At 43.7% G+C, this 15,063-nt stretch overlaps 1 protein-coding gene across 3 annotated transcripts in view; it reads left to right on the top strand.

Moving 5' to 3' along the window:
* Positions 1 to 15,063, top strand: part of cadm1b (cell adhesion molecule 1b) — a 164,104-nt gene that overhangs the window by 105,120 nt on the left and 43,921 nt on the right. For 2 of the 3 annotated variants that reach the window (XM_058080346.1, XM_058080344.1), the window contains exons 2-3: positions 5,078 to 5,098; positions 11,547 to 11,693. In XM_058080346.1, coding sequence (XP_057936329.1) covers positions 5,078 to 5,098; positions 11,547 to 11,693 — 168 coding nt within the window. The remainder of the gene's footprint in view (positions 1 to 5,077; positions 5,099 to 11,546; positions 11,694 to 15,063) is intronic. The other variant, XM_058080345.1, reaches the window with a different exon arrangement.

Genomic DNA, 15,063 nt, shown 5'->3' with positions numbered 1-15,063 from the left:
GGCGTTTTTGCTGCCCCTGTGATCCGACCTCGGATAAACGGAAGAAGATGGATGGAATCTGTGTGGCCATCAGCCATTGAACCCACTGAGGGACACATCATCTCACCTATTTGCTTTGCTGTTTGCCCTGGATTAATGTGTCCTCCCCACTGCTGGTGGCAGCCCTCTTTAGTTTGAAAACTTAACTGGCTTATAGCAAAGACAGGATGATGGCGATGTAGCATAGCCTCCCTTTAATGTAGCAATATGCAGACATTAGTTATTGGCTATTACCTCTTGGTATGATCCAGTGCAGTTATAAACTGCAACTGTAAGACCACATTCATAAACATATTGTTATAGTAATAGCTCCCCGACCGTGTTATTATGTTTAAGTATGCAACTGTTGTGTTAGAATAAAGATGGAGAGAACATTAATCCAATGCAGTTTGCACTTCCTCACATTAACTGCCGTGTGTGGTCATCAAAGTGTTGCATCCCTCCCTGGGGACTCACAGATTGATCATCATTTCAGCTCCGCTAGGTTGTTCTCCCCCGTCGTCATGGAGATGGACCGTGAACAGTGTGGTGTGGTTGAAAGCTGTGCTAAATAAATAGGACTAGTGACAATAAGTAAAGTGCACTTACCTACTTACAGATTGTGTGTGCACCACAACATTGGTGTCTGTGTGCAATTGTTTAGTGGGTGTTTATTTTGGGAAGTCGAAACTGTTTGATTGGTTGCCGCTCCACTCAGTAGGAGTCCAATTCGCCAACCGATTTCCATGAAGAGAAAAAGTTTGATCCCTCTAATTAAATGAGAACAGAGTAGGAAACACTGTGACAGCACTGACACACACACACATGCACACACACACAATATTGCAACTCCTCACACAGCAGGCTGCATCACAAGCAGCAACAAAACTTTGCTTTCCCCGAGAGGATGAAAATAAAATAAAAATAAATTCCAAAAACATAGATCCCTGTGAGTAATTGATACGACCTTCAAAATGGTAAAAATACATTTGATGGTGCGTTATGACATATTTACAAATTATGACTGACTTAGGGGAGCCTGGCTGTTTTCTGTGACTACTTTCAGATTATTTTTAAAATTCAAAACCAAGACAAATATTTAATCAAAAATCAGCAAATTCAGTATTAACTGATGTTGGCTCGTTAGTGTTGGCCCACTGTTTCTACGCGGTACATCAACAGACGGTGATGGTGGGTGGTGATGAATGTGAGTGGGGGGGCTGCGCTGTGTGTACTCTATGAGCCTTCCTCACCAACATCGATTCAAGATTCAAATATACCGGTACGTTTTTTTTTGTTTTTTGTTTTTTTTTTTGCCTTTTGTCTACTTGTAGCTTTTTGAGCCCTAAAAACTAAGAATAATTAATTTTCCACAGACCAATCCAGGGTGTGCCCTGCCTCTCGGCCAAAGTCAGCTGGGATAGGCTCCAGCATACCCATGGCACTAGTGAGGATAAGTGGCATAGAAAACAAAGGCAGGGATGGATATTCCATAGATGAACAGTCATCCCTCACCACACCGCAACTTGACTATAACATGTTTTTTCCCAAAACAATAATTATAATAATGACCCCTTTCAATCCCATCCATTCTTCCCATGCACATTTTTGGGGCTTAAAACTGCACCAAAGTGCTTTCTTCTATCGTAGAGTTGCACCCACACCTCTTCGTGCCTATGAATAAATAAATAAAACATTTAAATGACGTAGAAATACGTCTTGTGGGAGTGGTCGGTTTGCAGAAAATGTATAATACGTCTTTTTATTGTAATAATGATATTAATATATGATGCTGATATAAGGCATCTGAAATATAAGTTATTGAGGGGTAATATGCAGTATTCCAATTGGTCTCAATTGGTGTCAGTAATCTTACTGTAACGTTCGGTGTGACACCCAAGCACCAGACTTGATGGCCAGGTCGGACTTATGTCAAAACGTCGCAATAATTCATAATATTTCAAATTCCTAATAGAGACACGGACTACTGTTGGGCTACACCAAACTAAAATTCAACTCTTAACTTGCATTTTGTTTACCTTATAAGAGTTTGCTATTGGGCCTTTCTTTGACTCTCTTCAGCCTTCTGATTGGCTGAAAGTGGTCGTTAGGTTTCCTGGGATATATTGTTCACCATTTTGATTCCCTTCCATTTCATCTTTATTTGATTTCGTTATGCCTTTTCCATAAGTGATTTTCTTCAGGCTTCTCATTGGCTACGATGGGTTGTTGCAAAGGCTTCTTGAGATGTTTTTTCATGTTTAGTGTTTTTATTCCCTCCATCTTTAATATTTAAACCTACATCTTCTTTTTCTGTATATAAGCATATGAAAGGTTATTTATTAAAATGGGGATTTCTGATTTTTCTCATCATTGCTCTGATGTTTCTCACAAGAAATGCAGCTGTTGTCTCCTTGAATGCAACACTGCTCGCTGATGAGAGAGGGAATGAAAAAGAGGTGTAAGGAGACAAGGACAGACATCATGGAGAGGACGCTTGGCCTGCCTGCTCTCATCCAGTTTGATTGACAGATTGGTGCATTGGCTGCACTCTCACCAACGCCACGGCGAGGCATTTTCCAGCCCGAAATCTGTCCATCAGCGCTGTCTAAGCGGTGCGACAGCCATGACATCTAATCACAGGCCAGCCGGTGCCTCATAACTTCTACCTAATGTGCTGCAGGTACACGGGGGACAGAGGTGGCGCGCGGCAGACGCGGCGCCGCCACAGTGCTATTAATAGTCTGGATGGAGTCCGCTGACAGGAAGTGGATCACATTGATGGCCAGGGAAGGTGTTGCCAGACTATATCACAAGTCTGTTTAGATTTAAGTATCTGTTGACAGCATCAAGCTCTACTGTGTCCGTGCATTTGACCTCACGGTCCGACTTGACACTCAAGCTTATGACATCGCTTTTCCCTTGTGGACTATTGACTACGTGAATTTAGTCCAAACAAGGAGATGCACCAAAAACGGGGGACACAGTTGTAAAGTCCACCTGCACAAATGTGGCCTTCAGCTTTCGGATGCGACCCCGATGAAGCACCCGAATTTGGACAACGCTCACGGAAGCCTCATTCCGTCAGTTAAACACATAATGAGGACAAACGTTTGTCAAAGCCAGTCAGTCTCCCGGACGGCATCCAGTCCCATTTGTTTACCCGGCCATCGTATGCGATTTGTCAGTCCCGACTCTTTGTCCACTCCCTCGAGGGCATTGCTGACACGCTGGAAATGCACAAAGACGCGTAACAAGGCCATGTGTCATACCTTGCACCCTTATTACGCCACCAATGACAAGTGAGACAAGCCGTCTGCTCAACATTTGTGCTGCGCTGACGCTCTCATTGCCGACTGGAAGCCCGAGATGGGGAGAATGCTGCATCGGGGGGGGGGGGGGGGGGGGGGTTAATACTCATTCATAGCTGATGTGGGCTTTCATACAGTTGATATTTTATATTTAATAAACAGCAGTGTTCCGCTTCTAATTTGAACACATTTTCTCCAAATTTGAATATTCAATCAGATTTTAATTATTGTTTTAAAAAAAAAAAATTCAGCGTTTTTTTTGGATTTTTCCTTCATTTACTGCAGTTACTTGGCTCTAGTAGTAGTTTTCATTATTTTCATTATTAGAGCCCCCCCAACACTGCTATGTGTTCCTACATACTATGGTACACAAAGCAGCAGGTAACTGGAAATAAATACAAATAAATACATGGACAGTCCCTCCCAAGTTCAAAATGGATGAATACATCATGCTTTTACACGGTTTGGTGAGACACACAAGCACCAGACCTCATCGCTAGAACAACAGGCTTTTATTGCAGGTTAGAATGATCTTAAAACCGCCGCAATAATCCCTGTTAAAACACCGTCTACTTGGTGATGCTGAAGATGAAACTGAACTCTGAACCCTTGACTTCACTTCCTGTCTGCCACTCACTCAGCTACCCAGGGGAAGACATTTATAGCAACACACGCGAGCATGAGTCTCAAATGGCTAGCGGACTCATATTATGTCTGCTCTACTCTGGGTTACTCTATTGGGTAACGGGTGCAAAGCTGACTATAGGGGTGTTATTTCATAACAATAATACCAAAAAACATATTTAGAATGTCGTAAACAGGTTTTCTATGCTCAAACTACGACAATATGCTGTTTATAAATAAGAAATTCACTATCAAAATTCAATTATTGGAGTAAACAAGGGATTACTGTACTATAGTTATTATATTAATATTTACATGTTTGTCATTGGCCAATAGCAGTGCTCCTCTGTTCAATTTTCTCTCATGCCCCTCCCCAGGGGACCTGTTTTGTATATATTTATTTGTACAAACTCCTGTATGAGTTGCAGGCACCAGCGTCGTTAGAGACACGAACAGACGTGCCAACAGAAATTTTACCAGTCCTTCCCTCCTTCCCACAGCCCCCCAGGGAGGCCCGCCCCCACTATTTGAGAAGAACTGGCCTATGAGACATTAGGATTGAACACTGTGAATTCTGCCTAGCAACAATTTAGCACAGGGATGGAAGAGTAGTGATGTTCTCCAGCAGTGTAGCCTGCCACCATCCAAACGCTACAATGTGTATGTGCGTACTGGAAGTGTGGTGATGAATGATGGAGGTTCTCTGGAGGCTATATCAAACCTGAGCACCGGTGCAGGGACTTGGGAGCATGCCCGCCTGCAGTGATGGGAGCAAGGTGCCAGTTTGGGTGGGCGGCGTTCCGAGTGGGTGCCTTCCTCTGCAGCGGGAAGGGGGGAGGAGGCTCCCATTTGGGGACACTTTGCTGTGTTGATTTCACATTAAGATAACACCTGGAAGAGATACAGTACATAAATTGGGCATGGGAAATGTACATTTCACTCTTTATGATGCTTTTATGCTTTTATGCTGTTTTAAATGGTGAAAATGACATGATTGGCATATGGGACTCCACATGATGAGTTATTTCTATTAGCCGGATGTAACCTGCTTCTGTGCTCACTGTGATCTCACTGCTGATAAACTTTCTTCTTCTTTTCTGCTTTTTCCTTGCATGCTGCTTCAGGAGCTGCTGAAACCATCACAGGTACTCCTTTTCTTCTTATTCCTCATTTGGACACTTTTCTCATTTTCGTTTATGCTTATTAACATTGGATGCTTTCCTCTTGAAGAATGGAGGCGGTGGGCTTACGCACACACACGCACACACACACACACACACACTATGAATGAAGTTGCATTTATTTTAAATCCTCTGAGTCTACATCTCCAGTTCTGTTCAGATTAATTGTCTGGCCCTTTTAAGTTCCCCCACCCCTTCAAAGTCACAAACCCACTCAATTGTTTAATGCATTTGCAGTTAATACTTACTGGTCCAGTTGACTGCAATCGTTTCTCCAAAGCAAAGCATGTGAACCACAAAGATCATCGATGGATCACATTTGCACGTACTCACAGGCCACTAGAATAGGTACACCGACACGATGTAATATAATGAGATCACCCATGGACTCCATCCATCCTTTTTCTATGCCGCTTATCCTAGGGTAGGGGTATGCTGGAGCCTATCCCAGCTGTCTTGGGGCAAGATGCAGGGTCCACCCTGGACTGGTGGCCAGCCAATCACAGGGCACATATAGACAAACAACCATTCCCACCCACATTCATAGCTGTGGCCAATGAAGCTAAAATGTTTTTGGAATGGGGGGGTCGTAGCCGGAAAAAAGCCCCCCCACACAGTGAATGGGCCCAAATATAAAAAAAAAATATATAAGAAATATTATATTGTAGAAATAGCAGCTGGTATATTGCAATAATAAATAATATTGTTCAGTTGCTAATAACTCATTGATCAACATGATCTTAAAATAAGCAACAAAACGCATCGTATTTGCTAGCTAGCTCGCTACAAACCTTTCTTCTAGCATGCCTGACGGCCGCATCCCTCCGGGTCCCTGGTGTGTGTGAGTAACAGGAAAAAAGCTCTGACTCACTGTCGCACTTTTCTTTTCACGCAGAAGCTGCAGTGATTCTACAAATGATCAAACTTTGCCATTTGTCACGTCAAAACACTAAACATGTGATATTAGCATTTAACTTTCTGTTGTGGCACGCCAAGCATGATGGGAACTGTAGTTGTTTTAGCCAACAAGCCGCATCATTGATGAACCACTGTGTTCAACGCTTGTGATATATAGCATATAATAGGCTTATGATATAGGGTATAGGCCAAGTGCCCTGATGCCATCCCAGTGAAAAACAACCAAACGAGGCGGTTTCTTTTCTGCCATCAACTTTTCCACCAAACATTCTTCGCTGTCATAGAAATCCGAGTTTGCGCCTTCCCTTGAACTTTTAATGAATGCTTCTTCCAAACTTCCAAGGCTTTCCCACACACTCTTTTCATGCTTTTCCATCAAAGCGGGAGCCGACCAAGTGACATCAAATCTACTTGCCGTCCAGTGTGATTCCGGTGGCGCTTTCCAATAGCAGGTGTCGCTTCAGGTTGAGCAGGATGAGTCTTTCTGTCTCACCAAATCATCGACCAAGGATTCGCACAGCATCCCGAATAAAAAGGCCGGTCAAATTAGGCAGTGTGACACTTTTGAAACCTCCTGGCGCAGAGGTTTCACAGGAAATATAGCCGCTCCAATTATACCCCGAAACCGATGTGAATATCTTTAAAAGAGGGTTTCATCACGGGGATCAGGGTCTATTGACCGAGCCGGATAAAGATAACGCAGCAGGAGAAAGAGACAGCATCAGAGACCAAACTTTTATTGTTAATGATGTCTGTAGTGCTGCTTGTTTCTGGAGAGGACGCACATCCACAATTGGGCGCCGTCCGTCCCTGCTTTTGATGTTCAAAGCAAGAGTCAACTTCTTTTATGAGGGGCCTGAACCGCTGATGCTAGTCCCGATTCTCTGAAGTTTGTTTTCAAAATTGGTCGGCTGTAGCTGTGTTTGGTCGGCATGATGACAGAAGTACATGTACTCCGTACTGGCCTCCCAGTATTCCACTCAGTATGTTGTGATGCGGCGAGAGGCAGGCAGCCATGTGTGGAGATACAGGCACTTTACTCTTCCAGACAGCTGCTGGAATGAGTGCGAATTTATCAGCCAGTCATCTGTGCCCAAATAACCCCCCCCCCCCCCCCCCCCCCCACTCCGTACCCACCGCCAGCACTCAGCCATCCCCACCCACCACCCGGAATTAATGACTGCCTCTCCTCATTTGCACCCAATCATGAGCGGGATGCGGAGGCAATTGAAAATGTTAACGCCAATCGCCAGAGCCCTCCGTGTTTCACAAAGTGGCCTGTTTTCACTTTGATGGGCTTGCTAATCACGGCCATGTTATTTATATGTGTTTTGAATTGGAGATGAGCCGAGGCTAAGCATACTGGAGCACGACCAACCTTGCTCGGGGCTGCAAAACCTTATGGAGGATTTATCTACAGCGCAGTACCCACGCCGCCTTTCTCTCCGTCCAACAGATTGGGAGCAGAGTAACCTTGCTTTGAGGCCGCGCCGTTTGGACTGCCAGATATTTTACTTTTATAGGAATGTAATTACTTTGCTTTTCAAAAACATCCAACACGTCACCGCGCTTTGCCTTATTTTTTTTGCCTCTCATGCGCACCAGAGACCATCACCGCTTTAGATGCTTCTCTGTCTGAATTTCTATCCAATACTGAAGCAACAAAAACACATTTTCTTTGTGTTTTGAATCAAATGAAAAATCTCCCAATGTGCACCGACATGTTTTTTTTGTCAGGTGGCAATCATTTGAAAAGTACAATGCAACTTTTTAAGGTCAAATTTGATCACGGCGTAGGACATAATGGACATAGAGGCGGTTTTCGCGTTACGTACTAGTTCCGTTCCTAGGCTAGGATTTAAGTTGGGTTTTGGTGTCAGTCCATTAGGTCTGTCGCGATGGACAAAGGTCATGTGGGTCGATCGCATGTGTCACGCATGTCATAAACGTCGCTTTATAGGTTTGTGTCTGACTTAGCAGTCAGCTAAGCGTCCATCGTTATTGGCAGTTGGCCTCCATGGCGTCTCCAGGCGTCTTAACTTTATCTTCATTATTTCTGTTGTGGATGACCTAACTCAGCGGGAAGATTGCTATATCTGTAACAAAAAAACATCCGTACACTTTGTGAGGCTAGTTTTGGAGAAAAAAAGTCAATAATTTGATGGCTTGGCAACTCCAAATTGTCCAGGTATGAATGTGAGTGTGAATGGTTGTTTGTCTCTATGTGCCCTGTGATTGGCTGGCCACCAGTCCAGGGTGTACCCCGCCTCTCACCCGAAGACAGCTGGGATAGACTCCAGCACCCCCACAACCCTTGTGAGAAAAAAGCGGTAGAAAATGAATGAATAAATGAATGAATTTGATGGCTCTCTGTTGTAACAATGGCTGATTCGATGGCGATGGCTACGCTAATTCCCGATGAATTTGAAAATACCGGTCAAACATATTGTAGGCCCTGCCTCTGACGGTCAAAGTCAGTTGCCACCAAAAATAAAATAGCTGAGCGAGTTCTCATCCACTATTTGTCCACCAAGTTTGGAAACGATTAGACAAAATTTTTGTGAAATATTTGGCGTGAATCGAACCGATCTCTTTTGATGGGTCATGACACAATCAAGGTTTCTAGATTTACACTCACAAACCAGCAGGATGCCAAATGAATTCTCCCCAAGCAAGCCAGAGCTTTTCTTCTGTCACTCACACACATATTAGTGACTTATTGTGTAAACTGCTTTTTTCAATCGGTCTTAAAGATAACTTGGTTTTTAATATTATATAAATGTTCCCAACCCTCAGAGGTGTCCAAGTGAAGCTAAGCGTGTTTGCCTGATTTAAACTAGCCTGTGTCCGTTAGCATCTATTTGTTTCCTTTTGGCCAGAACTGGCACACAACGGCATGAGCCAATTGGTCGGAGAGCTTTTCCCTCCACGGGAGGTTAATTTCTTGTAGCTTTCCGCATTCACAGAGCTCATCTTGAATCATGTTAGTTTGCCTGTCTATTCCCATTATCTGTGCCCCCCCCCCCCCTTTTTCTATTATTCCTCTTTGCTTTGTAAATGTCACAAAGCGATGGAGGTATGAGACGACTCGGGCATGTAAATGTGCTTTTGATGTTTCGCCTGCGTCTGCGGGTGATAGCGTTGTGCCTCCAATGGTGTGAAGCTGAGACATTCTAATGTATTACCCCCCCTCCCACTCCCCCCACAAAAGCCAATGTGTAAGGCGTGAGTTACGATGACAAGGTCCGGGTTCTGTCGGAGAACAGCGCATGTCTGCCGAGAGCTGCTCCTTTATGCCAAGAGATACAGGACGGGACACTGAGCACACATTGGTCACATGGTAGCTCAGATGGGGGGCTCTGATGAAGCTTAGCCCATCACCATCGCCATCACCAGCATCCAGCTCTTCCTCCTCCTCTCCGCCCTGATCTCCTGTTGCCAATTTTCTCCCAACACTCCTCCTTTGTCTCCGAGCTGCTCCTCTCCAGCTTCCCTTTGTGGGCAGCCGAGCTTGCAGCCCATCTGGCACTGACTCACGGGGGCCCACACTCGGAGCTGGGGGAGATCAATAGTGACAAACATGGCTCCTATATTAAAGGGATTAGATTGTGGCTGCACAATCTACACGAAGGCCTGTTTGTGTAGCTCCACATTGTTGCGTTGTGTTGACACAAGGCAAATATTTAGGCGGCTGTAAATGTCCAGACCAGGGGTCAGCAACCCACGGCTCTGGTGTGGCTCTTTAGCCTCCTTGTTGCGGCTCCCTTTGCCGAGTAGTGGAAATGTAGGGGAAAAGTAGATTCACTGCGCGTGTTAGCTAGTGTATGCTAGTGTATGCTAGTGTAAGGTAGCGTATGCTAGTATAGTAAGCTAGTGTAGTATGCTAGTGTAACCTAGTGTATACTAGTGTAAGCTTGTGTAGTAAGATAGTGTAAGCTAGTGTATGCTAGTGTATGCTAGTGTAAGCTAGTGTAAACTAGTGTAAGCTAGGGTATGCTAGTGTAGTAAGCTAGTGTAGTATGCTAGTGTAAGCTAGTGTAGTAAGCTAGTGTATGCTCGTGTATGCTAGTGTAGTAAGCTAGTGTATGCTTGTGTATGCTAGTGCATAGTGTAAGCTAGTGTATGCTAGTGTATACTAGTGTATGTTAGTGTATGTTAGTGTAAGCTAGTGTATGCTATTGTATGCTAGTGTAAGCTAGTTTAAGCTAGTGTAAGATAGTATATGCTAATGTAAACTAATGTATGCTAGTGTATGCTAGTGTATGCAGTGAGTCTCACTGGAGAAAGAAAAAGTTGAGTCAGAAGCAAGTTACTGAGTAAAACACAATTCTGTCATTTATGGGATAACCAGAAGTCCAAAGTCAGCTGGGATAGGCTCCAGCATTTCCATGAACCTACTGGTGATATGCAGCAGAGAGAATGGATGGACACGTTTATAAGCTGTGTAATGTTTAATACTCTAGACCAGGGGTCGGGAACCTTTTTGGCTACGAGAGCCATGAAGACCAGATATTTTAAAATGTGTATCTGTGAGAGCCATATACATTTTTTTCAACATTGAATGCAATAAAATGTGTGCATTTTTATGTAAGACCAACAGTTTTAGATATAATGGGCTCTAATTATGTAGACCAGGCACACTACCCCACTCCAAGGGGGTGTGGCCAGCACACTTTCGTGAGCAGCGCAGTGTCCAATAATAAATCAAATACTTGCTGCCATTAATGCAACTTCTGCTGCTGCATGGTTTTGCACCGTACTCAGTATATTTCATTCTTTTGGCCATCTTTGCCAGAAGGCTTGGTTCTGCAGCTTTAGCTAGGTGACTATTTGACTAAAGGAGGAAAGTTTACATTTACATCTTAATGACCGAGGTAGACTACCACATTACCCAGTAATAATCGAGTTTTGGTATTTGACCTGGAAAATATCATCAGGAAAGATAGATATGGTCGGCCGTATTGCAGTAGAAAATAGATGGACGGATTAAAATGCATAAGAAAGTTGTTGATTTTTAATATTTTTAACAGTGATTTCTGTGATGTTTACTTTAAAATGTTAGCTAACATACATTTTTATTGTGGTAAATGCTTGAGAGCCAGATACAGTCATCAAAAGAGCCCTACCTGGCTCCCGAGCCATAGGTTCCCTACCTCTGCTCTAGACTATTATTGGGGGCCGCACGGTGAACAAGTGGTAGCATGTTGACCACACAGGAGATCTGGAAGACCTGGGTTCGAATCTCCGCTTCACATCTATGTGTGGAGTTTGCATGTTCTCCCCAAAATTGGCAAGGAGTGATAATGGTTGTTAGCTGTCAGCTGGGATAGGCTCCAGCCCCCCAATGACCCCAGTGAGGATAATCAGCATAGAAAATCAATGGATGGATGCTCTTTGGTCTCGTGACGCCCCGACTGACCGCTCTAAAGGTCGCGAACCCGGTCCAGACGGCAACACTGATTGCTCACGTGCTGTGTTTGTGTGTTTGTAAAAGTGGAAGGTCAGAACCTGGCAACCGACAACGTGTCAGTGGTGGAGGGCGAGATGGCCACCATAAGCTGCAGGGTGAAGAATAACGACGACTCGGTCATCCAGCTGCTCAACCCCAACAGGCAGACCATCTACTTCAAGGATGTCAGACGTAAGTCAAACACGTTTGAAGCGTTTTATCTTTATATAGAAATGAATCTTGGCTAGAACATAGCTTTACTGTTCTATGACAATACACATCCAGCAGTTGCCTCAACAGCTGGCAACCCAAGTGAGTGTGAGTACACCTGCCAATGTTCATGCCCATCGCTGTTCTTGGTGTCGATATTTGGTGTGAGCACCAAGCAGGGCCTTAATCCTCCAAGTGCTTCATTGGCTTCAGGTCTGGAAATAAACATCACCACTCCATCACCACTCCATCACCTTCCCCTTCTTCAGTGAGGCCCTTAACTTGTTCAGACATTTTCCCAAAGACACCCCCTTCAGTATCGGCCATTTTAGAGGACTTTGACTCACCTCATAGAATATTAGTTTGTAAGGTATGGTATTTCCAGGAGTGACTACTTTACAGTCAAATAAAGACACACACATTGGTCCATTCAACAGAACAGAGCTTGAAATTGAAAGTGAAAAGAATGAAGTCAGTGGCTGCTAGTCAGGAAGTACGTAGTCCTGAAGGGTGATGAACTCCTGCCGTACTCCTCCTTATTTATTTCTCAGGAAAGGTGACATGGTCCCTTTATGAAAGAGCCAGGCATATTTCTACTCTTACTCTTATGAGTTCATTCTGTGTAAATAATGCTTTCATTATTTCATACATTTGTACAGACAAGAAAGGGGGGCCCTTTTGGACTCGAGGTCTGATTTCACGCAGGAACGCTCCTCAATATGACAGACAAGTTAGGGACTTATGAAATCAGCTGTTTCCGACTTCTGGTTTATTTTTTTAAGAATTCAGTTTTTTATGGCGTACTTTGTGTCCTTTAATTAAATGCAAGCACGTATCGATGCGGTACATCGTTGGACAAGTTTGGCCAGAAGTGAAGAAATGGATGAAGTTGGGCTAACTTTCTGATTGGATGAAAGAAAATCTGCAACAAACTGTACTGTCATGTCCGTGCGTGTAGGAAGGAGGACATACGTAGTCAAGGATGCACTTCCAATCACATTATTTATCTAAGATCATTCTTACGACACCCTTGTTTATGTTTTTACACAATTAGACACCATGTGGCAAACCATGCTTTTATTTTGAAGGCCAGAAGTGTTTTGTGTTGCAGTTGTTGCAAGAATAAAAGTGCCTCTCCTCCTAATTTCACTCAGAACTTTCACAACATAAAATGCTCGGTTCCATTAATAAGCGGTAAAATATAAAATACTACACGGCGAGAACACACACACGCAGCTGCACCGGCATGCTAAGCTAACCCAGCTAGCTTCCATTCACGCTCCATAAGAGCAATATTTGTCAGTGTTCAACATATTTAGTTTTTGGGATAAGATTCCACCGTGATTGAGTGGGCCGCCGAGGAACTACTTCCCCCACAAACGTTCCTTCTCCTCTGCATTTTTTTGGCATTATGTCCATTTTCCAGAGATTCCGTTTTTTTGGGCCAATTCTGTACTTCTGTCCACAATTTTGTTGTTATACAGAAATCGTACGACCCAAACAACTCAGTTGTTAACTCAGTCATTTCATTTAAACTGACAGTTTTATTCAGTGAAAACCCTTGAATTCTGTACTGATATCATGAAAAAACATAATCATAAGTCACAATTAATAACAAAATAAATATATAATAGAGTAATACAACATTTCAAAGTAAGATGGAAAGTGTGGAAAAACAGCATGTCTGCAATATTTAAGGAGTGTGCCACAGCAGGAGCCGTCACTGTGGAGGGGGTCACTTGGGGGAGGGGGTGGGTTCTTGTGTTACGTATGCATGAAAACAAAGCTCATGCAGCGAATGTTTCACTTTGAGTAAAACATTTGTAATATTTTTACGACAACATTCTCATGAGACACAGCCTTCATTTTCAAATTAAACCCAAAAAAAGGCTTTTTTTGCAAAAAGAGTTTATTTCTGACTTCATCCTAACTTTGCTTTCTGGTGCGGTGGCATCTTGCGATAAATCAACCTGATTTTCCACGCTCATCTCAGCCATCACGCGGCAAGCTGGAAGGTTGCCGCACCCGCCTTCTTTTCATCGTATGTGTGCAAACGTGATTCCATCTGTCCTTGACGTTTGCCACTTTAACACAAGTCATTAAGCTCAGGAAGCGCTGAGATTAATATGAGATAATTCTCCGCCGGGCCATAATGGGAATACTTTTGTGTCCTTGTCACTGTTCGATTTTACGATAATCTCTTAGATTAGGATATTGAACATTCTCATTATGCATGAGCATATGGGCCGTGTCTGTCTGCTTTTCACTCTTTTTGTCTCACTTCTTTCACTTGTTCGTGTCTGGGATGCCAGCCAGAATTCAAGGTGATGAGAACGTCTCAGTCTATAACGCATCCCAGCTGTTGTTCACAAGTTCCGAGGGGGGGGGGGGGGGGGGGGGTTGCTCACCATCAGTGAAGTTGGGAAACAGGTCTTGCTTCAGTGCAAGAGATCAGGGATACACATATTTGACTGTATATCCTTGGGTATGAAGTCCTTATTGGGTTTGTCACCTGATGAGCTGATTGATACCAAGATTGGGTCGATAAGACGAGACGAGATTACTTTCAAAATACAAAAATATGACTAATTTAATGTCTACTATGTTACACTCTGTGCGCACGCTAGTGGCCCCGCCTCCACCCACCAAGACAAACGGGGCTCACTCTGTTCATGCTGTTGTTCTATGGAACATGCCAAGGAGCTTTTACCCGTTACGGATGTAAATTTAAGTTGATATTCCATTTTTACCTTGCATGTTCCCATCTTTGCAAAGCATTGTTGAATAAAGTATCCATCTAGCCATCTCAGCAAAGCATGGTAGTACTATGCTTGAAATAACAGGAATCTGAGGTGTTGTTTTTAAAGGGTCGAGTGCACCTCACCGTCGTGCTATTCTAGGCTGTGGTCCTAAAGGATTAACGACTTCCCACCCTGACTCGGTGGCATTGTTAGCTGTCAAACGCGGCCGTCGGACACAGGGAAAGATGGTTGTATACCAGGAGGCAAACAGCAGGAGGCTGATGTACACACAAACACCACAATCATCGCAGTTTCACAGCACCAATAAGGAGAAAATCAACACATTTATACCGCTGGAAGTAAATAAAAATTACCTTACAGGTTGAGGCTCATCTCGACAAGCCGTTTATTCTGCGAGATCTATGCAAAATGACATGCAATTTGGCAGAGCTGACATGGGTAATGGGAAAAATGAGTGTTTATCAGAGGACCTCTATGGAGCAGGCGATGTTACGCTCTTATTTATGCACAGCAGCGCTCCTCTGAAGTTGCCTGACTTTGAAAAAGGTAGATTTTGAGTGCCAGGAAAAAGATCTACAAGATCTTATGTC

Source organism: Doryrhamphus excisus, chromosome 8, assembly GCF_030265055.1.
Source record: "Doryrhamphus excisus isolate RoL2022-K1 chromosome 8, RoL_Dexc_1.0, whole genome shotgun sequence".
Taxonomy (NCBI): Eukaryota; Metazoa; Chordata; class Actinopteri; order Syngnathiformes; family Syngnathidae; genus Doryrhamphus; species Doryrhamphus excisus.
Note: the sequence above shows the minus strand (reverse complement) of the source record. Positions and strands in the feature narration are given on the sequence as shown.